This window comes from Oncorhynchus keta, chromosome 15, assembly GCF_023373465.1.
Source record: "Oncorhynchus keta strain PuntledgeMale-10-30-2019 chromosome 15, Oket_V2, whole genome shotgun sequence".
Lineage (NCBI taxonomy): Eukaryota > Metazoa > Chordata > Actinopteri > Salmoniformes > Salmonidae > Oncorhynchus > Oncorhynchus keta.
The window spans coordinates 16,121,016-16,145,704 of record NC_068435.1 but is presented as its reverse complement, the minus strand read 5'-3'; the positions used below and the strand labels follow the sequence as shown (position 1 = coordinate 16,145,704).

The following is a 24,689-nucleotide window of genomic DNA, read 5'->3' as shown; positions in this document are numbered from 1 at the left end:
CTAGATTACCTCAGTACCGGTACCCCCTGTAGAGATACCTAGATTACAGCAGTGTTTCCTAAACTCAGTCAGTACCGGTACCCCCTGTAGAGATACCTAGATTACAGCAGTGTTTCCTAAACTCAGTCAGTACCGGTACCCCCTGTAGAGATACCTAGATTACAGCAGTGTTTCCTAAACTCAGTCAGTACCGGTACCCCCTGTAGAGATACCTAGATTACAGCAGTGTTTCCTAAACTCAGTCAGTACCGGTACCCCTGTAGAGATACCTAGATTACAGCACGTTTCCCAAACTCAGTCAGTACCGGTACCCCCTGTAGAGATACCTAGATTACAGCAGTGTTTCCTAAACTCAGTCAGTACCGGTACCCCCTGTAGAGATACCTAGATTACAGCAGTGTTTCCTAAACTCAGTCAGTACGGGTACCCCCTGTAGAGATACCTAGATTACAGCAGTGTTTCCTAAACTCAGTCAGTACCGGTACCCCCTGTAGAGATACCTAGATTACAGCAGCGTTTCCTAAACTCAGTCAGTACGGGTACCCCCTGTAGAGATACCTAGATTACAGCAGCGTTTCCTAAACTCAGTCAGTACGGGTACCCCCTGTAGAGATACCTAGATTACAGCAGTGTTTCCTAAACTCAGTCAGTACCGGTACCCCCTGTAGAGATACCTAGATTACAGCAGCGTTTCCTAAACTCACACGGGTACCCCCCTAGTAGAGATACTCAGTCAGTATTACCCCCAAGATTACAGCAGCGTTTCCCAAACTCAGTCAGTACCGGTACCCCCTGTAGAGATACCTAGATTACAGCAGCGTTTCCCAAACTCAGTCAGTACCGGTACCCACTGTAGAGATACCTAGATTACAGCAGCGTTTCCCAAACTCAGTCAGTACGGGTACCCCCTGTAGAGATACCTAGATTACAGCAGCGTTTCCTAAACTCAGTCAGTACGGGTACCCCCTGTAGAGATACCTAGATTACAGCAGCGTTTCCTAAACTCAGTCAGTACGGGTACCCCCTGTAGAGATACCTAGATTTTGTAGAGATACCTAGATTACAGCACTAAACTCAGTCAGTACCGGTACCCACTGTAGAGATACCTAGATTACAGCAGTGTTTCCCAAACTCCTACGGGTACCCCTGTAGAGATACCTAGATTACAGCAGCGTTTCCTAAACTCAGTCAGTACGGGTACCCCCTGTAGAGATACCTAGATTACAGCAGCGTTTCCTAAACTCAGTCAGTACCGGTACCCACTGTAGAGATACCTAGATTACAGCAGCGTTTCCCAAACTCAGTCAGTACCGGTACCCCCTGTAGAGATACCTAGATTACAGCAGCGTTTCCTAAACTCAGTCAGTACCGGTACCCCCTGTAGAGATACCTAGATTACAGCAGCGTTTCCCAAACTCAGTCAGTACCGGTACCCCCTGTAGAGATACCTAGATTACAGCAGTGTTTCCCAAATTCAGTCAGTACGGGTACCCACTGTATAGATACCTAGATTTGTACACCTGAATGCCTTCAACTGAAATGTGTCTAACACATTTAACCCAACCCCTCTGAATCAGAGAGGTGCGGGGGGCTGCCATAATCGACATCCACATCTTTGGCGCCTATTGAACAGTGGGTTAACTGCCTTGCTCAGGGGCCTCGTTATAGCCTTGTTATTGTTACTTTTAAAAAAATTAAACTTTTGTTTATTTGGTAAATCTTTTGTTAACTCTTTCTTGAACTGCATTGTTGTATTCGGTGCATTTGACAAAAAGTTTGATTTGTACTGATTGGAAAATATCAATTAACGGGATTTGCATGTGATAATAAATTGACATTTTAGGATTCTAGAAATGTAAACAAACAAAATATGCAGCCTACTCAATCACTTTTTATAGCTACTGTTTACAGGCCTCCTGGGCCATATACAGAGTTCCTCACGGAGTTCCCATAGCAGATAATATTCTATTTTTTGGTGACCTTAATATTCACATGGAAAAGTCCACAGTCCCACTCCAAAAGGCTTTCGGAGCCATCATCGACTCAGTGGCTTTTGTCCATGTCTCTACTCACTGCCACAGTCACTCTGGAACTAGTTTAGTCCCGTGGAATAAATGTTGTGGATCTTCATGTTTTCCCTCATAATCCTGGACTATCGGACCACCAGTTTATTACGTTTGCAATCGCAACAAATAATCTGCTCAGACAACCCAAATGCCCTTCCAGACTCCCTCTGCCTACCCAAGGATGTAGGCAGAGGACAAATCAGTTAACCACCTAACTGAGGAACTCAATTTAACCTTGGCCCTGTCCGGGGGTATCATCGGAAGGGGCCACAGTGTCTCGTGACCCGTCCTGTATTTATGCCTCAGTAGTTTGTGTCGGGGGGCTAGGGTCAGTCTGTTATATCTGGAGAATTTTGCCAGTCTTATCCGGTGTCCTGTGTGAATTTAAGTATAGTCTCTAACTCTTTCTTTCTCTCTGAGGATCTGAGCACTTAGATCATGCCTCAGGAGTACCTGGCATGATGACTCCTTGCTGTCCCCAGTCCACCTGGCCGTGCTGCTGCTCCAGTTTCAACTGTTCTGCCTGCGGCTATGGAACCCTGACCTGTCCACCGGACGTGCTACCTGTCCCAGACCTGCTGTTTTCAACTCTCTAGAGACAGCAGGAGAGGTAGAGATACTCTCAATGATCGGCTATGAAAAGCCAACTGACATTTACTCCTGAGGTGCTGACCTGTTGCACCCTCGACAACTACTGTGATTATTATTATTTGACCATGCTGGTCATTTATGAACATTTGAACATCTTGGCCATGTTCTGTTATAATCTCCACCCGACACAACCAGAAGAGGACTGGCCACCCCTCATAGCCTGGTTCCTCTAGGTTTCTTCCTAGGTTTTGGCCTTTTCTAGGGAGTTTTTCCTAGCCACCGAGCTTCTACACCTGCATTGCTTGATTTTGGGGGTTTTAGGCTGGGTTTCTGTACAGCACTTTGAGATCAGCTGGTGTAAGAAGGGCTATATAAATGTTGTTCAAATGATCAAAGCTTGATGATTAGTTAATTATTTTAAATAATCCATGTAGAGCTAGGGTAAAAACCAAAACATGCACCCCTTGGGGTCCCCAGGACCAAGTTTAGGAAACCCTGAATTACAGTGAAGGCCGCTACTTCACATATATCTTCTGTTACAACCAAATGTGTGATTGAACATAGAATCACATATTATGGACAGCATTTTAAACAGTAACAATGTTGATCTTTATTGGAGATTGTCAGCTTGCATCAAGGTTTGCTGTGGTGTTCTACTCAGCCAATATTCTTGTCAGACCATTCGTGTCACACGTGAACCCGATTGCCAGGGTCTTTCTCAATATTTGATTCCAAAGGGGTGACTAGACTAGAATAGAATGTACAGGCTTGGCAGCAAGGCCTACATAGTCTGTTTTGAACTCGACCGCTGGAGTCTCATTAATTGTCATAGAATGTCATGTAGGATTTCTTTGAACACCTATGAATTTCCTTGTTTTGTTCATCTCTTTGACTACTTTATGAATTTTGCTAAAGCACTTATAAATGCATGAAGTGGCAGTTTATTATTGAAGTGAAAGGACACTTCATGGGCATCTCCTTCCTCATTGGAGAGAAGGAGGCAAGTTCCTCCTCTGGTGGTGTAGACACTATGAACAAGAGGAAGTGGCGTTTTAAAAAGATTGTAGCAAATACCGATCATGCACAGAACTACCTGTGTTTTACGTCTCACTCTGGATGATCAAAAGGGCATGAGGAGGATTCTTGGTGGTCTCACCCGGATTTGCCTAAAATCCACTTACAGTTTTGTTGATAAAGATCTTCGGAAGCTTAGTAACGGAAACTAATAGATAAAGGAGAGTTTTGGAATGACAGTTTTGAAAGAGTTGAAAGGACTGGTTGACAAATGAATACATTCTTGGGTCTCTCCTCCCTCATTGAGTAGGAGGGAAGATACTCTGAGTTGCCAAATCAGTGTAGAAGACTGACAACAGCAAATAACAGTAGGACTGAGTTGAAATGATTGGTTATGGCGGTGAAAAAGGACTGCGCCTTGAGCCTCTACTTCCTCGTTGTGGAGTAGGTGACGAGATGGTCCTCTGGTTGTGTTGCCAAATAACCAAAAGGACATTTCTACTGACGCTAGCTGTTGTCATGCCTAGACATGGCAGAGTATACCAGAAATAAGTCTCTCACTGTTGCCGCCTGCTACCGATCCCCCTCAGCTCCCAGCTGTGCCCTGGACACCATTTGTGAATTGATTGCCCCCCATCTAGCTTCAGAGTTTGTTCTGTTAGGTGACCTAAACTGGGATATGCTTAACACCCCGGCAGTCCTACAATCTAAGCTCGATGCCCTCAATCTCACACAAATCATCAAGGAACCCACCAGGTACAACCCTAACTCTATAAGCAAGGGCAACCTCATAGACGTCATCCTGACCAACTAGCCCTCCAAATACACCTCCGCTGTCTTCAACCAGGATCTCAGCGACCACTGCCTCATTGCCTGTATCCGCTACGGTGCCGCAGTCAAACGACCACCCCTCATCACTGTCAAACGCTCCCTAAAACACTTCTGTGAGCAGGCCTTTCTAATCGACCTGGCCCGGGTATCCTGGAAGGACATTGACCTCATCCCGTCAGTTGAGGTTGCCTGGTCATTCTTTAAGAGTAACTTCCTCACCATTTTAGATAAGCATGCTCCGTTCAAAAAATGCAGAACTAAGAACAGATACAGCCCTTGGTTCACTCCAGACCTGACTGCCCTCGACCAGCACAAAAACATCCTGTGGCGGACTGCAATAGCATCGAATAGTCCCCGCGATATGCAACTGTTCAGGGAAGTCAGGAACCAATACACGCAGTCAGTCAGGAAAGCTAAGGCCAGCTTCTTCAAGCAGAAGTTTGCATCCTGTAGCTCCAACTCCAAAAAGTTCTGGGACACTGAAGTCCATGGAGAACAAGAGCACCTCCTCCCAGCTGCCCACTGCACTGAGGCTAGGTAACACGGTCACCACTGATAAATCCATGATTATCGAAAACTTCAACAAGCATTTCTCAACGGCCGGCCATGCCTTCCGCCTGGCTACTCCTACCTCGGCCAACAGCTCCGCCCCCCGCAGCTCCTCGCCCAAGCCTCTCCAGGTTCTCCTTTACCCAAATCCAGATAGCAGATGTTCTGAAAGAGCTGCAAAACCTGGACCCGTATAAATCAGCTGGGTTTGACAATCTGGACCCTCTATTTCTGAAACTATCCGCCGCCATTGTCGCAACCCCTATTACCAGCCTGTTCAACCTCTCTTTCATATCGTCTGAGATCCCCAAGGATTGGAAAGCTGCCGCAGTCATCCCCCTCTTCAAAGGGGGAGACACCCTGGACCCAAACTGTTATTCTGCCCTACCTATCTAAGGTCTTCGAAAGCCAAATCAACAAACAGGTCACTGACCATTTCGAATCCCACCGTACCTTCTCCGCTGTGCAATCGGGTTTCCGAGCCGGTCACGGGTGCACCTCAGCCACACTTATGGTACTAAACGATATCATAACCGCCATCGATAAAAGACAGTACTGTGCAGCCGTCTTCATCGACCTTGCCAAGGCTTTCGACTCTGTCAATCACCATATTCTTATCGGCAGACTCAGTAGCCTCGGTTTTTCGGATGACTGCCTTGCCTGGTTCACCAATTACTTTGCAGACAGAGTTCAGTGTGTCAAATCGGAGGGCATGCTGTCCGGTCCTCTGGCAGTCTCTATGGGGGTGCCACAGGGTTCAATTCTCGGGCCGACTCTTTTCTCTGTATATATCAATGATGTTGCATTTGCTGCGGGCGATTCCCTGATCCACCTCTACACAGACGACACCATTCTATATACTTTCGGCCCGTCATTGGACACTGTGCTATCTAACCCCCAAACGAGCTTCAATGCCATACAACACTCCTTCTGTGGCCTCCAACTGCTCTTAAACGCTAGTAAAACCAAATGCATGCTTTTCAACCGATCGCTGCCTGCACCCGCATGCCCGACTAGCATCACCACCCTGGATGGTTCCGACCTTGAATATGTGGACACCTATAAGTACCTAGGTGTCTGGCTAGACTGCAAACTCTCCTTCCAGACTCATGTCAAACATCTCCAATCGAAAATCAAATCAAGAGTCAGCTTTCTATTCCGCAACAAAGCCTCCTTCACTCACGCTGCCAAGCTTACCCTAGTAAAACTGACTATCCTACAGATCCTCGACTTCGATGTCATCTACAAAATTGCTTCCAACACTCTATTCAGCAAACTGGATGCAGTTTATCACAGTGCCATCCGTTTTGTCACTAAAGCACCTTATACTACCCACCACTGCGACTTGTATGCTCTAGTCGGCTGGCCCTCGCTACATACTCGTCGCCAGTCCCACTGGCTCCAGGTCATCTAAAAGGCCATCTAAAAGGCCAAACATCAGCTATCTGAGCAGCTAACTGATCGCTGCAGCTGTACATAGTCTATTGGTAAATAGCCCACCCATTTTCACCTACCTCATCCCCACAGTTTTTATTTATTTACTTTTCTGCTCTTTTGCACACCAATATCTCTACCTGTACATGATCATCTGACCATTTATCACTCAAGTGTTAATTATAATATTGCAGATTATTCGCCTACCTCCTCATGCCTTTTGCACACATTGTATATAGACTCCCCCTTTTTTTCTCTCTACTGTGTTATTGACTTGTTAATTGTTTACTCCATGTGTAACTCTGTGTTGTCTGTTCACACTGTTATGCTTTATCTTGGCCAGGTCGCAGTTGCAAATGAGAATGTTCTCAACTAGCCTACCTGGTTAAATAAAGGTGAAATAAAAAAATAAAATAAAAATACCCTGATTAAAAATAATTGGTTATTTGGCCTCTCCTTCCTCTGAGGAACAGGAGGCAAGATCTTGCTCTTGTCATGGTGCATTCTCAGTGTTGGAGTAGTGCAGAATATTGTGAACAAAGGATGTGGCTTTTGAAAGCAAAGATAGTCATCTATTAGATACATACTATTATAGTCAACATCAGCAGGATCCTTGGTGGTCTCAACGGGAGCGATATCCCCTTTGTTGACTTTCTTTCTCTGTTAAATGTGAGGAAATGAGAATTCAAAGGAAAATGTCAAACAAGCTTGATTGCAGTCAAATACCAATACATTTACTGTACAAGTTGATCTCAATGCCTTGCCCAAAATAATGAACACCTTCCAGCTCAAAAAGCAGAAGAAAGAGGATTTCAACTCCCACCACCCCACATTTTTCAGGGAATAGTTTCTGTCAGAAACAGATAAGATTAGCATTCCTTTAACACTATTTTGTTTAATTATCTCTGAGAAATTAAGCTAATTGATTGCACCCAAATCATCTCTAGCTGACATATTTGCTAACAGGTAGTGTGTCAATTTAAAACTTGCACAAGACAGTTCACATAATTGTCATCTTAAAGAAATGTAGCCAATGTATTCATTACTACACTTAGTTAATCAATTCGGCAGTCTCGTCCTGATCATCGTGACATTTGTAGTTCTTTATGATAGCCACATTAGCAGCTAATTAGCATTTCATTTTGGGGGGGGGGAATACAGGCAACTATATAGATTTTTTTAAATCACCTTGTCATAGAGAGATTTACATGGTTATCAAAACATCACGCAAGAGATTACACAAAACGCAGCCCTTATTTTAAGTGTTTATAAAATCCCCTATGGGAAAATGAATGGTGGGAATACGATTGGAATCTTTTCCTTGTTTGACTGCTAGGTTTTATGGGTATTATGACTCATACTGTGGTACTCCATGCTGAAATGTCAATGCACGGGTGAGTCAGTGCCACATTTTCATTTGTCCCGAAATTAAAGTTATCTTGCAAATTCAGCAGGCTATGGTGTGAAATAGGCTTTTAGAAGCGCCGTCTTTATTTTATTACTGGTCATTAATGCATTTTTTGGAGTGCTCATCAATGCACCATCACCTTTTCCCCCACTCCTATCGCTTCTTTTATCTGTGGAACAGCTTGTTGCATTGTGGCCATAGACACAATCCATAGAAGGGTTTTGGAACCTCTAACTCTGGCAATATGACTGTTAAACTCATGGATACGCTTGCAATGGCTGTCAGTCTTGACTTGAATGGGAATTTCCATCTATGGATTATATGTCTATGGTTGGGTGCGTTGTCAGTTTGCCTTAAGCAAAATACAATTGGGCGAAAAACATACCGTTTGGAAAGTAAATGCTGTCATTGCTAAATATGTAATGTGATAGGTATTTTAACATGACTTTTTTTTTTTTACACAAAAACACATTTAATAAAATATTTAAATCAGTTGCCTTCCTGAAATAAAGGGGATGATGACAATCTTTGTAAGAGGGAGGGTATTTGATTTCATTGGTCCTTAACTTGTGGTAGACACTTCATTTAGGATCAAATTTGAGTTATTCCCGAGCTAGCCTGCCCCAGAGCAAGTTAGTTCTCAAGGATTTGTTACCAAAGAAAATATACCTGGCTAAAAAGGTGAGCCACCTCGCTAACTCCTCAAACCTGATTCGTAGTATAGGGCTCTGGTCCATAGACGACTTCAAGGGTAAGAAAACCAATATGTAATTTTAGAATTTGGGTGAACTCTTTAACCATGGGGGGTAAAAAAAACAGATTTAAAACATTTTTTTATAGCACCATCTAGTGGTCAGAACCTGGTAACAGGCTGTAGGATGGGACATAAACCCAATAACTGTTGGGGTGAGATTGACATGGGTGTGGGGAGTCCCTGGATGGCTTTTGAACACGTCTTTGGATTCATCATGTCTTACTCATTGTTAGAAAAATGTCCAAATTGGATGTTTGGTTGCCTGGCTACCCAGACTCCTTGCTCTGGCCAAATGCTATGCCACGGCCCACAGATGTTAGTTTTTTCTCCGCAATGAGTCTGGATCTGAGTACTGCCCTAACAATTTCTAGAACGCAAACACAATCTAACCGTTCTGATCGGTTCCAGACACCGATGGGTTGTGCCAGAGCCAGAACACACGAGGGTATGCAGCATTTAGAAAATTGTCATTGACTTTAATACTCTGATTGGTTAGAGATGATCCAATCGCTAATTACTTTGTTTTGACGTCACCACAAATGACTTCAGCGATGGCACTCAGACTTAAGTGGGTCGCAAACATTGAGCAGCAGAAGAATTCAGTTTGAGTCGTCAGGCAAGATTTTACGTACTATAATTATTGAATATTATAGAACCCTATAAATTAAAATGGCCAATTCGGGTGTAATCAATTAGCTTTATTTCTCAGATCAAATTATATTTTTACAAAATATAGTTTCCTTCCTCATCGCCATCCCCGTCTCCATCTGCTGAGGGGGTGATCAAAGGAACTCCTTGGCCCTCAACCACTGTCACGTTGGTAGGAAGGATCCGAAGACAGACGCAGGAATGCGTAATAGTTCCAAATTACAGCGTGACATGTAAAGGCACGGGAACGAAGATCAAACAGACACGTAACAAAAACACAGGGTTGAAACCCAAACAAAAGAGTGAGGAGTACCTAGAATAAATAACACGCGCACAATGATTAACACAAGGGACGAGACCTGTAATCATCTGCGCAATCCACAAGGGTACGACACCCCAAAACACACAGCACAGGTACTCACTCACACGCACATTAGTTTCCATTGGGTGGTCCATTATTGTTACAAAGGGCACACTTATACAAGTACTAATCAGTGGGAATAGGGGGCAGGTGTGCATAATGAAAGTTCCGGAGGGATCTGTGACAACCGCTGCCAGCCCATCTTTGCAGATCCCACTATAGCAAGTAATTGGGTTTGTTGGAGAGCCCTGGACAGGGCGGCATTGATCTGCTGCACTACCGCCTTTACAATGGCTCTAGCTTGCCTGTCAGAGACACTCTGGAATAGCTGTTGCTCTAGCTGCTAAGCCGCCAAGTAGATGTCCTGCAGCACTTCAATCACTCTATCCTGGACATCTGTGTATATACCACATCCTGAGTGATACCAAAAAGCTCCTCCGGAGAGTCAATCAGGATTCGGAGGCTCACTTTTTTGCCTGAGCTGTGTGCAAACTGATCATGTGCCTCAGTGGAGATAAGGAATATGCAAAAGACTATGAAGAACATTGTTGGGAACATACAAATAGTTTCATTCCAAAAAGCCATATTAATCAGTAATATAATACAGTCACAAAACTGGGAGGGTGGTAAAAATCTCCCCTTACAATTTGCACCAATTTTCTTAATTTCAGGCGTTTATTTACTTTGTACAAGCTTTCAGTCGTCACTGTATATTTGACAGTTTAGTGTGACATTTGTTGACAGCAGGTTTTTTGCCATCTGTTTTCCGCACAAATGGTATATGGGCAACGGGCGCGAGAGAAAAAGGAAAATAACTTAACGTTGTTCAAGCGTCCAAGAAACAACGTCAATCTTAGCATCTAGTTGGAAAGAGAACAATGCATTTACTGTGTTTCAATATTGGTCTTGTTTCAGAAATCTTTCTAATTCTTTTGAACGTGTACTGAACGGATATTTGTATACTTGCGCCACATTAGCATGTAATCAACTATTTGGGTAGAAATTCTCACGCATATGGATGCATTTGTTGTATGAATCACGCTCATGTAAAGTTGCGTACACAAGTATTGTTTGTGGACTGTATTGTTCATATTGTAAGAGCATTTTGGTATGTTACTCTCCAGCTCTAACGGTGTGTATGGAAATGGTACCGCATTAAACTCATGAACCATCAGTATGAGAGGTGACCATTCAGCTGGGTATGCTACACTTATATGGTGTATGTATTTGTTAAACATTGGATATATACCGCTTTGCAACTAAACAAGTTTTAAAGCTAAAATCTCATTACAAATCTGAGAATAATAGTCATATTTTACACAAAGGCGATAAAACGCATGAATGTCTGTTTAGGGCCTGTTTTCAAGAATGGAATGAATAACGTAATCAAATTAACTTACAATCTTGACTGGCGACCGTACACTACTGCAATAAGTCTTTGCGCTTCCATTCCTCTCGGGAATTGGTCTGGTTTCAAGGTGAATTGTCCTCGACATTAGGCCGGTGCACAATTGGCCCAGCGTCGTTAGAGTTTGGCCAGTGTAGGCCGTCATTGTAAATAAGAATTTGTTCTTAACTGACTTGCGGAGTTAAATAAAATAAAAATGTAAAAACAGGGAGCGACAATTCACCTTGTCCATGTCCAACACCCTGTCGTTCTCCTGAAGAGTACTGGAGAAGGAAATCCGGTTCAGAGTGAATGAAGCGAAGTCGATATAGAGCACCTTGACCTCCACCTTCTTTTCAGCCCCGTGTTGCGTCAATAGATGTAAGGGATCTACACTAGACAACACAATTTCGTTTATTCAGATAACTTATATAAACCTAGGACTTGTTTTCAACTTTCACATTTCAAATTAAATTTAAGAATGAGAAAAGCATAGGCATGTCTCAGGATGGGTAAAAAAACAAAATACTTCTGGTTTTGAAGGGGGTGGCCGTGCGTACACCACTGCAATATATCTTTGCGCTTCCACTCCTCTCCTGAATTAGGCTGCGTTCAAAGCGAATTGTTCTCGAGAGACAATCCAAAGTGTCCATGTCCAGCAGTCTGTTCATCTCTTCCTGAAGATTCCTCAAGGAGGCTATCTGGTAGACAGTGGTGGAAAAAGTACCCAATTGTCATACTTGAGTAAAAGTATAGATACCTTAATAGAAAGTTACCCAAGTAAAAGTAAAAGTCACCCAGTAAAATACTACTTGAGTAAAAGTCTAAAAGTATTTGGTTTTAAATATACTTAAGCATCAAAAGTAAATGTAATTGAGTATTAAAAGTAAAAGTATAAATCAAACCTTTTCTGCTTCAACGTATGAATCTCAACCTAGGAACCTCATAGACAAGTAGCAGTATTCCTACAATGTCCAAATATAAAACTGAGATATTAAATATTTGACAATAGTGGTGTCACCTAGCGGCTATATATATATATATATCACTTTTTGTATACCATCTTGTCTTGCATTGTTTTCTCTTGCCAATAGTGTCTTAAGATAGTGGCTACTGCCACTTCAGGGTGTTCACATATTAGCCTAATTTGTATAATAATTGGTACCAAATGAATAATCATGCTACCCTTGTATGGTGGTAAAAATGATGCGTCACCAGACACGGTGATCACGTGACCATAACGATACAGTCACTGCACAGCTGAGAGAGGTGCGAGCAAGTCAGCTGACTGTCATAAATCCGTGAATAATACACCGTTTCTGCAAGAAGACGGGGAGATGGTTACGAACGAATACATTTTTCCAGCCAATGCATCAGATACACGACTTGCTATCATATATTGTATTCCTCCCAAAGCATCGTTTTCTGTCTAAATGTCAATGTCTCTAGCTAGCCAAATAGCTAGCTAAGGCCAGGGGGAGCTGGTGTCGACGGTACGTTATCCCTTGTTTAGAAACGCTATCTAGATAACTGTTCATCATGCAGAACTTTTCATTGCATTGTATTGATGTATTTAGATAGCTTGTTAACTAGTGGAAATGTCGTAGCTAGCTAACGTTAACGTAGAGAGGATGTGAACATGAATGCTTAACAGTAACGTAGTTAGTTAGCTACAGTAACTAGACAGCCAACCATTTATCCTGTCTGGCTGTGTCTGTTGGTCATTTATTGATTCACTGGAGCCGAGCTTTGTCTATAGTTGCTGACAGTCAGTTTTATCTTTGATGTTGATGACATGTTGAGCACCACCACATAAGCTTGTCAAAATGAAGTATGCACCTGGCCTTTTATTCGAATCCTCTTTATTACATAGTTCCCCGTGTCAAATCCTGTTTTGACATTGTCAGCAAAGCCTTTGCCAAAGGTTTTTGTCATGATAAAAGGATGATCAATATAATATGGATTCTATTTCTATGGACTGATCAGCTCACATGTCATGAACCATCACAAGTAACTTGTAACAATATTACATTCTTACATTGTCACTCAGTCCAAACAGTTGCCCACAGCAGTGGGAGGAGAGGTGTGTCACCCACACCAGGGCGCCATGACTACACCAGGCTGCTGCCACCTGCCTGGATCCCTGTGTGACTACTCAGGCAGCGCTGCCGACCTGCCCAAGGAGGTAGAGGAGCCAGATGCCGGCCAGGCCCAGTACGTCGCTAAGGTTACGGCCAAAGATGGCCGCCCACTCTCCACTGTTGTCAAGGCTATGGGCTCACAGAGGTAAGGAGGTTCTTCGAGAGGGTTCTTATCTTTCTTTGTAAATATGGATGACTGGGAATGTGACCCTTGGCTTCGATCTGATAAATAAACAATTCCTTGAATGGAGATAACCGATGGACAAATAGATCTCAAAGCTTATAGGAAAGGGCAACATACTCATTTTCAGATTCAGCATATATGATTTTTTTTCTTTTTGTATATTGATGAAAATAATGTCTTTTGTTTATAGTGCATTTAATGTGTCATTTGTTTTGAAACGAGTGGTCACCAGGCACTATTTCTTCCCCTATTTGTCTAGTAATGAAGGCATGTGTCGGATCTGCCACGAGGGGGCCGGTGGTGAGATGCTGCTCTCCCCTTGCAGTTGCACAGGGACCCTGGGTAAGGTGCACAAGAGCTGCCTGGAGAAGTGGCTGTCCTCCTCCAACACCAGCTACTGTGAGCTCTGCCACACCGAGTTCACCGTCGAACGGCGACCCCAGCCCCTCACACAGGTAAAATGGCAGTGTGTGTGTGAGTGAGTGACAGGTTGATGGGTAATCCTGTTTAAGTCCTCCATCACCATAGTAATGACAGAATAATTAGCATATTAATAATGAATCTTTCCTTGCATCCTCCCAGTGGTTGCGGGACCCAGGCCCGCGCAGTGAGAAGCGCACGCTTCTGTGCGACATGGCCTGCTTCATGCTCATCACGCCACTGGCGGCCATATCTGGCTGGCTGTGTCTGAGGGGAGCCCAGGACCACCTGACCCTCAACAGCCGGCTGGAGGCTGTGGGCCTCATCGCCCTCACCATTGCTCTCTTTACCATCTACGTCCTCTGGACACTGGTAACTAACACACACACACCCCTTATCACCATTACCATGGATTACTTTACTCCACCTTAATTGACAGTATATTTTTGCAGTGTAAATGTGTGCTTTACAATCACTATTATTACAATTGTGAGACAAATTAGACATTTGTGGCGCATCATTTGTTTTGTTTTCTTGTCTATGGTATTTTGTGCCCTTCCCATTTTATATTCAGGGGAGACAAGTAATGTGCCAACAAATCTTTTTTGTCTGCAACAAGAATTGTTTGTTGTAGCTTACAATAGTTACACAATCATCAAATGCAGACCAAATCCAAATTTGTCATGCAATCTGTCTAACTTTGTATTTTGTGTGCCTGCGATAGCAACGGTATATTTAATGAATCTGCAGTGCATATGAAACCGTCAGCTAGTTTTGTTGACGTCTGTCTCCGTGCACCTCAGGTATCGTTCCGCTATCACTGTCAGTTATACTCAGAGTGGAGGAGGACCAATCAGAAAGTGCGCCTGCTGATGCCTGAAATTAAAGGAGCTCACTCTACCCAACATTGCGTCCCGACCAAGTCGACCAAGAAAATGACTGACGAGACCATCGTATGAGCACTGTGGTCTCACTTAAAGTGTAATATATCTTGAACTTCTGCACTTGTGGACCATTCTGGGGATTATTTCTCCATAATCTCTATTTGAAACACTTGAGCCCAGATATGAACTATAACCAGTGGTTTTGGGACGTGTTGGACTCGTGTCACTGATGTCATCGCTGGATTATGAACACTGGCCTGGAAAATCAGGACACAAATGGAAGGACACAGTTAATGTAGCAGGATGTAACTGATGCAGCATGTTAATACAGTATATCTGAAACATACTACTACACCGCCCCCATCCCCCTCAATGTATTTAGCTGTTTTTTTGGAAAACTGGCATCCAATAGCCCTATGAATTTACTCTCTCAGAACAATGACCACGTGAACAACCAAGTCTAAATATGATGTTTTCTGTTGTTAACTCTTTGCCCGTTGGAGGGAAGTTGGAGAGGAGAGAGAGGGAGAGAGAGGGAGAGAGAGGGAACAAGGTGCAATGTTTTGGAGTGGGCTTTGGAGTGTCAGTCAATGTATGCTAACATTTTATGTTGCACTCCCTTGAGTAAGCTGGGTCATTGTGCAATAAATCATAAGGGACTCTTGGTCTTTGCAGTCGGCACATCTGGAATGCATGTGTGCTGAATCTCTGAGTTACTGATACAGGAGTATTAGATCAGTAATGATCACTTGATGCAGATGACTGCACCAAACATACCACTGTCTAGTGGGCATGTAAGGGACTACACTCCTTGCAAGTGGTCCAGAATGTAGGAGCATACAAGTAACGAGAGATCCACTCAACTACTGTAATATTGTAAAATTTTATTTTATGGCATTAATATAATGTGAGTTGACAAGCTATCAAAAACAAAAGTATATTACACAAAATGAAGAATGTTTGCGCCACAACATTGAGATGACAGAAAGGGGAAGGTAAGCGTCATCATGGGTTACAGGTTCTGACAGCACTGCAGTTTGTTCCCTTTCTGGTCCGTGGTGGGCGGAACACTTATGTCCACCACATTGTTTCCAGGGGACTCGTCATGGGCGGACCGCTCAGCGATCTGCTTCTGCGATACGATGCGATAGATTTCTGTGGAGAGTAGACTAGACTGTTGTACTGCATCTCAATACTTAAAAAGAGGATTTTCTAGTTTACTTCATCTTCACTATGTCAAAGCAATTGGCTTTCCAGACAGTCCTTTTGCTGTTATACTGTACCTGTAAGGATATTCTTGAAAGCTTCCTCTACATTTGTTGAATCTAAGGCTGAAGTTTCAATAAAGGATAGAGTGTTCTTCTCTGCAGGTTTAGAGAAAGGGGAAAGTGAGTCACACAATCATTATTAAACGGTTCCTGGGAGGAAAGAAACACCTCTTTACATTTTAGTGATTTAGCAGACGCTGTTTTCCAGAACCAATTAGGGTTAAGTGTCTTGATCAAGGGCACAGACAGGTTTTTCACCCAGTCACCTAGGGGATTCGAACCAGCAACCTTTCAGTTACTGGCCCAACGCTCTTAACTGCTGGGCTACCTGCTGCCACATTTCACATTAAAGCTGCCTCAATACCATTTGCATTACACATTTAGGCTGCTAAATATAGCAATACTGTCCCAATACAATACCCTCCTCCCATTCCCTTGTGATGATCACTGATATAAAAGCTCCAGATAGGTGAAAGCAACTATGTGCAGTTGCTCTCATTTTACTGTCCTCCTTTCCATCTCTTCAAAATCAGTGTTCCCTTAGGATCACTTAATTAAGACAAGAAGGCTGTTCCAAGATTATGTACCCCTTAGCCTGGTCCTTTATTAGTTTGTGCTGTCTTGCCAACTCCTATGGTCATTGTCATGGCAATGACCATAGGAGTTGGCAAGACAGCACAAATAAATCTGGGACCAGGCCATGTTCCCCATGCCGAAAGACCAGAGTACCTGCAAAAGCCCGGGCCTCATCCATGGGCACGGCCCTGAGGTGGCGCAGGTCGCTCTTGTTGCCCACCAGCATGATGACGATGTTGTTGTCTGCATGATCCCTCAGTTCCTTCAACCAGCGCTCCACGTTTTCATAGGTCAGGTGCTTGGCGATGTCATATACTAGGAGAGCACCCACTGCCCCTCTGTAATAGCTGTAGGAAAGACTGCTTATCAATCTCAATGCACCAACAGACAATGTCTGGGGCTCCAGTGAGGCTCCAAGTCAGACACTCTGATTGGTGATGAGGCTCGTGATTGGCTAGTGCTCGCCAAACCTGATCCTGGAGAGATATATTTATTGTCATGATTCTTGCCCTGGCGGCATTATGGAGTGATTTCCGATAGATTGGTCAGCTGCAAAGTCAAAATTGGCTATATTGGGCCTCCCGGGTGGCGCAGTGGTTAAGGGCGCTGTACTGCAGCGCCAGCTGTGCCATCAGAGTCTCTGGGTTCGAGCCCAGGCTCTGTCGTAACCGGCCGCGAACGGGAGGTCCGTGGGGCGACGCACAATTGGCCTAGCGTCGTCCGGGTTAGGGAGGGCTTGGTCGGTAGGGATGTCCTTGTCTCATCGCGCACCAGCGACTCCTGTGGCGGGCCGGGCGTAGAGCGCGCTAACCAAGGTTGCCAGGTGCACGGTGTACCCTCCGACACATTGGTGCGGCTGGCTTCCGGGTTGGATGCACGCTGTGTTAAGCAGTACTGGTTGGGTTGTGTATCGGAGGACGCATGACTTTCAACCTTCGTCTCTCCTGAGCCCGTACGGGAGTTGTAGCGATGAGACAAGATAGTAGCTACTACAACAATTGGATACCACGAAATTGGGGAGAAAAAAGGGGGTTAAGGTTAGGCATTAGGGTTAGCAGTGAGGTTAGGGTTAGGCATTGGGGTTAGGCATTAGGTTTAGCGGTGAGTTTAGGGTTAGGCATTGGGGTTAGCAGTGAGGTTAAGGTTAGGCATTAGGTTTAGCAGTGAGGTTAGGTTAGGCATTGGGGTTAGCAGTGTGGTTAGGGTTAGCAGTGAGGCCAAGGTTAGGCATTAGGGTTAGCAGTGAGGTTAGGCATTAGGGTTAGCAGTGTGGTTAGGTTAGACATTAAGGTTAGCAGTGAGGTTAAAGGTTAGGCATTAGGTTTAGCAGTGAGGTTAGGGTTAGGCATTAGGTTTAGCAGTGAGGTTAGGGTTAGGCATTAGGGTTTCAGTGTGGTTAGGCATTAGGGTTAGCAGTGTGGTTAAGGGTTAGGCATTAGAGTGTGGTTTTAGCAGTGTGGTTAGGCATTAGGTTTAGCAGTGAGGTTAGGTTAGGCATTGGGGTTAGCAGTGTGGTTAGGGTTAGGGGCATTAGGCCAAGGTTAGGCAGTGGGTTAGGTTAGGCATTAGGGTTAGCAGTGTGGTTAGGTTAGGCATTAGGGTTAGCAGTGTGGTTAGGGTTAGGCATTAGGGTTAGCAGTGAGGTTAGCAGTGAGGTTAGGCATTAGGGTTAGCAGTGTGGTTAGGTTAGGCATTAGGTTTAGCAGTGAGGTTAGGCATTAGGTTTAGCAGTGAGGTTGGTTAGGCATTAGGTTTAGCAGTGAGGTTAGGGGTTAGGCAGTGTGGTTGGGGTTAGGCATTAGGGTTAGCAGTGAGGTTAAGGGTTAGGCATTAGGGTTAGCAGTGAGGTTAGGGTTAGGCATTAGGGTTAGCAGTGTGGTTAGGGTTAGGCATTAGGGTTAGCAGTGAGGTTAAAGGTTAGGCATTAGGTTTAGCAGTGAGGTTAAGGGTTAGGCATTAGGTTTAGCAGTGAGGTTAGGGTTAGGCATTAGGGTTAGCAGTGTGGTTAAGGGTTAGGCATTAGGTTTAGCAGTGAGGTTAGGGTTAGGCATTAGGGTTAGCAGTGTGGTTAAGGGTTAGGCATTAGGGTTAGCAGTGTGGTTAAGGGTTAGGCATTAGGTTTAGCAGTGAGGTTAGGGTTAAGTTTCAAATCAGATTGTATGACTTAGTGGCTGTACCAGCTAGTGACCACTCTGGAGAGCTACTTCCAGAACAAGATTCATGACGAAAACGCTAACCTGCTATAGGATGTGTAGGTTTATATTCCACACTTCAACCCAGCACTAAAACACCTGATTTTAGTCAACAAGGAAATGAGCAGTTCATTAATTAGTTGAGTCACCAATGTACCTCTCTGGGACTAAGATCTGAGGCCACTAGATTATTGTTTTCTGTTATCCTTGTTGACAATCATTTACTTTTCAATAGGCAGCCATGAGGAATCCCACCCGACTTACGCGGAGGTGATGGCTCTGTAACGTTCCTGTCCAGCCGTGTCCCATATCTGGGCCTTTATCGTCTTCCCATCCACCTGGATGCTGCGGGTGGCAAACTCCACCCCGATGGTGCTCTTACTCTCAAGGTTGAACTCATTCCGTGTGAACCGAGAGAGCAAGTTACTCTTCCCGACACCAGAGTCCCCAATTAGCACAACTTGATAATGAGACAGAAAGAGATGGAGAGAATGAGAAAGACAGAAATGCTTACAGCCGAACTGTCAGACGAGCTAGCCTAGTCAACAAGTATGTCATAGATGTACTAGGATCCAGGATCCTGGGTTAGACCTTGGCTCAATGCCTGCATTCCTCATCATTATGTGACTTGGCCCTCCCACCTACAACTGTTACATAATGCGGGTTGTCATTTCCAATCACATCCATTGACAATATTTGTTATTTATTTGACCATTATTTAACTAGGCAAGTCAGTTAAGAACAAATTCTTATTTCTAATGACGGCCTAGGAACAGTGGGTTGACCGCCTTATTCAGGGGCAGGATGACAGATTTTTACCTTGTCAGCTCGGGGATTGATCTTGCAACCCTTCGGTTACTAGTCCAACGCTCTAACCACTAGGCTACCTGCCGCCACTTGAATAAGTGGATGGCTGAAATCGACCTATTTGAAGTGGTATATGTCTTTATATACTTCTGTAAATATTTCTCAGAGCTTATGGGTCTTTTGTTTAATTGGCTACCCCTTAACCAAGGAGACAAAGTAGTTGGTGTCTAATTGATGCTCATTTTGAGTGAAATTCTAGCATGTACAAAGTTGGGCCCCTTAAGAGCACTGCTGAGAAACACTGAACTCAATGATACAATTTTACTATTAATAATATTATTATTATTACTTTTACTACAATAACAGGCTGACAAACGGCCTATTCTACTGTATTTAGCCGACAGTAAAACATTGAGGTGACAGGAGTAGGCCTGGCAGTCACAACGGGGCTGTCGAGGTGGAGCCCTTTCGTATTCTCACAGTACAGTAAATACAGCTGAACCTTGTCCCTGTGGCATCACTGCTGCTGCAGGAAGCTGATAACATGCTCCGTCAAACCTAAATCGACAGTTTGGCTTTCCTGTTTCAACAGGGTTTCTAAATGATGGTGAGGGAGGAAGAGGAGAACCCTTTATCGGCTGATGTCTACTCCACAGAAGATACTCTGTATCACTTCATAAATAGACCTCTATACAGGGTGTCGCTGGCGAGCTCAATGGAAATCAAAGGATGACATTCTAGAATAGATCAAAGGGGGATTTCTTGAGATTGAACATAGTAGTCACAGTGTTATATGGTCCTTGGACACGGGTCTACATTGCCAAGTTTTACATTTCCTTTCACTAGTTCTATCAAAAATCTACATGAATTCAACATTTGTATAATCAATAGTCCCACATTAAATAAAACATGAAATAATATATCTATGGGATATGGGAGGCTACAATTCACAATAAAAAATGAAACTTAATATAGCTCTTTTAACCATAAATTGGAAAACATCATTCTTGTCAGTAACCTATTGATAAACAGTTCCTCTTTTATGGTTTCATCAGTGTTGATAAAGTCAAAGAAGCAACCGCAGATAGGGTGTTGCACCTTACCTAAAAATATAGCTGTGGGCGTTGTTACAGTGTTACAATGACAGCATTTATGTAGCCATAGTAGCAAACGTTTTCCACCAAAGAGACGCATACAATGTTTATTTCTAAAACATTTATCCAGACTATTTGTTATTATTCGTTCACACTGATGTCTGATTTGTCATAGGACAGAACGCAACAATGATAGAATTATTGAAGGTCCTATGAACGGGCGAATGCAGTCATCAAAATTTACCTTTGAACAAGAAATCGTATTCATCGTCTCTGTTCCCCATTCTAGACGATGCCTCTCCAGCCCTTGTTCCCGAAAAGAATGTGCAAAATTGTATGCCTCTGAATTATCGGTATGTACGGGATAATTGTCTTTATAAATGTGTGAAACAATGCGCCAATGTTGTCTGTCAAACAAGGCTGACCGCAGGAAGAGAGATCTCAGAACTCTGCACTGGGGAGGAGTCCCTGTTTCCATACCTTCCACACGGTGGCGCTGCTGGCTGTCATACTAATAGGAAACAAACAGCACAACCTATCCCTGCTGAGGGCCATTGAGAAAGAGTGTTAGATGCTCAGTTTGTTTATCACACAACTCTTCATCCTTGTAGTTCATGTCCTAAATTAGCAGTGGGCCCTTGTGCATATGGTTGATCAATATTTACATCACTCTAAAACAAATCAATATTAATTGCATACTAATCATATTCAGGTATAGTCTCTCCTCATCAAGTTGATATTGGCAATCAAGAGAAAGTCAGGTTGAGAGTTGAGGTCTTGAACGACTATTATGTCATTCAGTCGACCTTTTTACATTTACATTTTAATCATTTAGCAGACGCTGTTATCCAGAGCGACTTACAGTAGTAAGTGGATACATTTTCATTCTTCTTGATTATGGTGATATTATTTATCAAAGTGCAGCTGCTACTACTCTTACACCTTTGGACTCAGTTTACCATAGTGTCCTTGGTTTTGTAACAGGGGATAATTTTGATACTCATCACTGCATCCTGTATCAAAAGGTAGGCTGGACTTCGCTAATGACCTGTAGATCTCTTCATTACTCCCTTTTTGTTTACAACGAGCTACTTCACAAACTCCCATTTTATCTAACTGTGCTGTTGAAGTATAGACACCTCAGTTGTCTAACCCGTTCACAGGATTGGTTAACTCTTGATGTTCCTACGGTCTCCGCCGAGCGAGGTAAATCTGACAGGATTGGTTAACTCTTGAGGTTCCTACGGTCTCCGCCGAGCGAGGTAAATCTGACAGGATTGGTTAACTCTTGAGGTTCCTACGGTCTCCGCCGAGCGAGGTAAATCTGACAGGATTGGTTAACTCTTGAGGTTCCTACGGTCTCCGCCGAGCGAGGTAAATCTGACAGGATTGGTTAACTCTTGAGGTTCCTACGGTCTCCGCCGAGCATTCTAAATACATTTAATCTTGATGTCCTAGTGCCGTTCGGGCAATTTAAACTATTGATTGGGGATTTATTTGTGGAAGACTGTAATGGTTTTTCTGGGTGATTTGTCATGTTTTATTTGTGCTTCCTATTACTTTTTTTTGTATTTTAATATATACACTACTGTTCAAAAGTTTGGGGTCACTTAGAAATGTCCTTGTTTTTGAAAGAAAAGCAATTTTGTGTTCATTAAAATAACATCAAATTGATTAGAAATACAGTGTAGACATTGTTAATGTTGTAAATGACTATTGTAGCTGGAAACGGCTGATTTTGTTTATGGAATATCTACATAGGCGTACAGAGGCCCATTATCAGCAACCATCACTACTGTGTTCCAATGGCAAGTTGTGTTAGCTAATCCAAGTTTATCATTTTTAAAAGGCCAATTGATCATTAGAAAGCCTTTTTGTAATTATGTTAGCACACCTGGAAACTGTTGTTCTGATTAAAGAAGCAATACAACTGGGCTTCTTTAGACTAGTTGAGTATCTGGAGTATCAGCTTTTGTGGGTTCTGATTACAGGATCAAAATGGCCAGAAACAAAGACCAGAGTTTCTTCTGAAACTCGTTGTTCTGACAAATGAAGGCTATTCCATGCGAGAAATTGCAAAACAAGAAACGTAAGATCTCGTACAACCTGTGTACTACTGCCCTTCACAGAACACCGCAAACTGTCTCTAAATAACTCATAACTCATACGCCATGCACAACCGGCAGACTATATGTGATAAAGTGCAAATCTGAGGCCCGCAACCAACCCTAACCCGCGAATATATAAAATGCGCTTTAGGCTACAGTCAAATATGACAGAACGATTTTTGACAGAGATATGTTTCTTCTCATAATTTCCGACATTTTGGTAGGCTATTTGTTTGTCAACTTTCTCTTTTGTCATCATACGTTGCCCTAGAAGACTAAATAAACATTTGCTCAACAGAATAATGTAATAGATCGATAGAATGAATCTTCAGTCTAGTTGACATTGATTACATTTTCTGTCATCTTTCGACGAGCAAAGACGTTTAGGGACCGGGGAGAAAATACAATAACGCACAAACAAAGGGAAAGATTTTCTGTGCAAATTATGTCCAAATTACATCAGTTTGACCGGTTGTAAGGAAAAAGAAAGTTATGAAAACAATGCAATGTGTTTCTGATAGGATTTCAGTTAGGCTTCGATGCATATTTTATGTGGTTGAAAAAGCCTACTATCAGCATTTATGATGAAGACAATACCTTTACATATTGTATCTAACTGAGCATTGCATTCTCTCAAGATGCAGAAAGAAATAAATCATATTTCTCCACTCCTGTTCCCAAGTCCAAATTTTGCCTACATTTGGTAAATAATTTTACTATAAGAAATGCTTAATTCTGCAGGAGTTATTGTTAAGGCTGTGTGAAAGGTTATAGACCTACAGCCAGTGTCCAGATTTCAGATTCCATTTAACCCATCTAAACAGCAAGCTACAGTTCCCTTGACCTGCCGTAGGCTTATTTGATGTCCTGTTTTGTGACTGTCGAATTTGTATATTGCCTCACAAATACCACACATAACACTGCTATTATCCCCTTTTACCACTTCCCCAAATCTTTCCCAAACTTTACTTTTCTGGCACTTGCTCACCTTTATTTTCAACTCTCCTTTCACAGCTTTAGCCTTTTAGAATTTAACTTTGACAATGTCCTTTTTGCCTCCGTGGATTTTTTTGCAGATTCCCAAAGCATTATTTGGAGATTGGCTTTGTCGGCTTTTTGGCGTGCGTACAGTTAAACCCTAAAGTTTAGGCTTATGCACTAATACCAGATAGCCTAAAATAATGAAAGAGAAACCTCAATGTATCCTATATAAATTGCCCAAGAATGATCCATTCATGGATTTTCAACCTGCCTGCCACCAACCCACCCTTCAGCCACACAATATTTAATTACCCTAAACCCGTCCTCCCGCTGATATAATCATTAGCAACCCAAAGCTTGTGTGTTTGAATCTCATCACAGACAACTTTAGCATTTTGCAACTACTTTGCAACTATTTACTACTTTTTAGCTACTTTGTAACTATGTTAGCTAACCCTTCCCCTAACCTTAACCCTTTAACCTAACTCCTAACCCCTAGAGCTAGCTAACGTTAGCCACAACAAATTGGAATTCAGACATAATACATTTTGCAAATTCGTAACATACCACAGCATACCACCCTGCATCCCACGGCTGGCTTGCTAAACTGGATTGGTCTTGGTCAGTCCCTGGATGGGAGACCAGATGCTGCTGGAAGTGGTGTTGGAGGGCCAGTAGGAGGAACCCTTTCATTTGGCCGAAAAAAAATATCCCAATGCCCCAGGGCAGTTTTTTTTATTTTACTAGGCAAGTCAGTTAAGAACAAATTCTTACTTTCAATGACAGCCTAGGAACAGTGGGTTAACTGCCTGTTCAGGGGCAGAATGAGCAGAACGACAGATTTGTACCCTGTCAGCTAGGGGATTTGAACTTGCAACCGTCCAGTTACTAGTCCAACGCTCTAACCACTAGGCTACCCTGCCGCCCCCAGGGCAGTGATTGGGGACATTGCCCTGTGTAGGGTGCAGTCTTTCGGATGAGACCTTAAACA

General features: G+C 43.2%; 3 protein-coding genes and 1 long non-coding RNA gene across 7 annotated transcripts in view; 2 read left to right on the top strand and 2 right to left on the bottom strand.

The window, feature by feature from the left end:
- LOC118372492 (solute carrier family 25 member 36-A) overlaps positions 1-11,252 on the bottom strand; it is a 59,687-nt gene extending 48,435 nt beyond the window's left edge. Inside the window, exon 1 of one of the 2 annotated variants that reach the window (XM_035758413.2) lies at positions 11,057-11,252. In XM_035758413.2, the coding sequence (XP_035614306.2) occupies positions 11,057-11,106 (50 nt within the window). In that variant the 5' untranslated portion in view covers positions 11,107-11,252. Of the gene's footprint in view, positions 1-7,072; positions 7,094-11,056 lie in introns of those variants that run through there. The other variant, XM_052463495.1, reaches the window with a different exon arrangement.
- Positions 11,253-12,247: 995 nt separating this feature from the next.
- LOC118372489 (E3 ubiquitin-protein ligase MARCHF2-like) lies at positions 12,248-20,831 on the top strand. Of its 2 annotated transcripts, none has more exons than XM_035758411.2 (5): positions 12,248-12,536; positions 13,094-13,329; positions 13,628-13,823; positions 13,951-14,160; positions 20,108-20,831. In XM_035758411.2, exons 2-5 carry the CDS (start codon positions 13,151-13,153, stop codon positions 20,114-20,116), a joined length of 594 nt encoding a protein of 197 aa, XP_035614304.1. In that variant the 5' UTR covers positions 12,248-12,536; positions 13,094-13,150; the 3' UTR covers positions 20,117-20,831. The 2 variants fall into 2 exon arrangements, with proteins under 2 accessions (XP_035614304.1, XP_035614303.1); XM_035758410.2 differs by lacking the exon at positions 20,108-20,831 and adding an exon at positions 14,592-15,342 and having other exon boundaries at positions 12,250-12,536.
- LOC118372490 (ras-related protein Rab-11B-like) lies at positions 15,540-21,547 on the bottom strand. The gene is made up of 5 exons (XM_035758412.2): positions 20,854-21,547; positions 18,973-19,168; positions 16,670-16,863; positions 15,956-16,036; positions 15,540-15,827 (listed from the first exon to the last, which is right to left on the bottom strand). The coding sequence occupies exons 1-5, from the start codon at positions 20,891-20,893 to the stop codon at positions 15,685-15,687; spliced, it is 654 nt and encodes a 217-aa protein (XP_035614305.1). The 5' UTR covers positions 20,894-21,547; the 3' UTR covers positions 15,540-15,684.
- LOC127907612 (uncharacterized) lies at positions 17,978-18,963 on the top strand. 2 transcript variants are annotated; one of them, XR_008065149.1, is made up of 4 exons: positions 17,978-18,036; positions 18,074-18,116; positions 18,160-18,213; positions 18,413-18,963. It is a non-coding gene; the product is annotated as an uncharacterized LOC127907612 (long non-coding RNA). The 2 variants fall into 2 exon arrangements; XR_008065148.1 differs by having other exon boundaries at positions 18,160-18,226; positions 18,426-18,963.
- Positions 21,548-24,689: the final 3,142 nt, after the last annotated feature.

Coding starts and splice junctions, on each gene's coding strand:
- LOC118372489 (XM_035758410.2), top strand. CDS start 13,151: ATGACTACACCAGGCTGCTGCCACCTGCCTGGATCCCTGTGTGACTAC. Junction 13,330..13,627: donor AAGGCTATGGGCTCACAGAG/GTAAGGAGGTTC, acceptor CTATTTGTCTAG/TAATGAAGGCATGTGTCGGA. Junction 13,824..13,950: donor GACCCCAGCCCCTCACACAG/GTAAAATGGCAG, acceptor GCATCCTCCCAG/TGGTTGCGGGACCCAGGCCC.
- LOC118372490 (XM_035758412.2), bottom strand. CDS start 20,893: ATGGGGAACAGAGACGATGAATACGATTTCTTGTTCAAAG. Junction 19,169..20,853: donor ATACGATTTCTTGTTCAAAG/GTAAATTTTGAT, acceptor CTCATTATCAAG/TTGTGCTAATTGGGGACTCT. Junction 15,828..15,955: donor TTTCAAGAATATCCTTACAG/GTACAGTATAAC, acceptor TACTCTCCACAG/AAATCTATCGCATCGTATCG.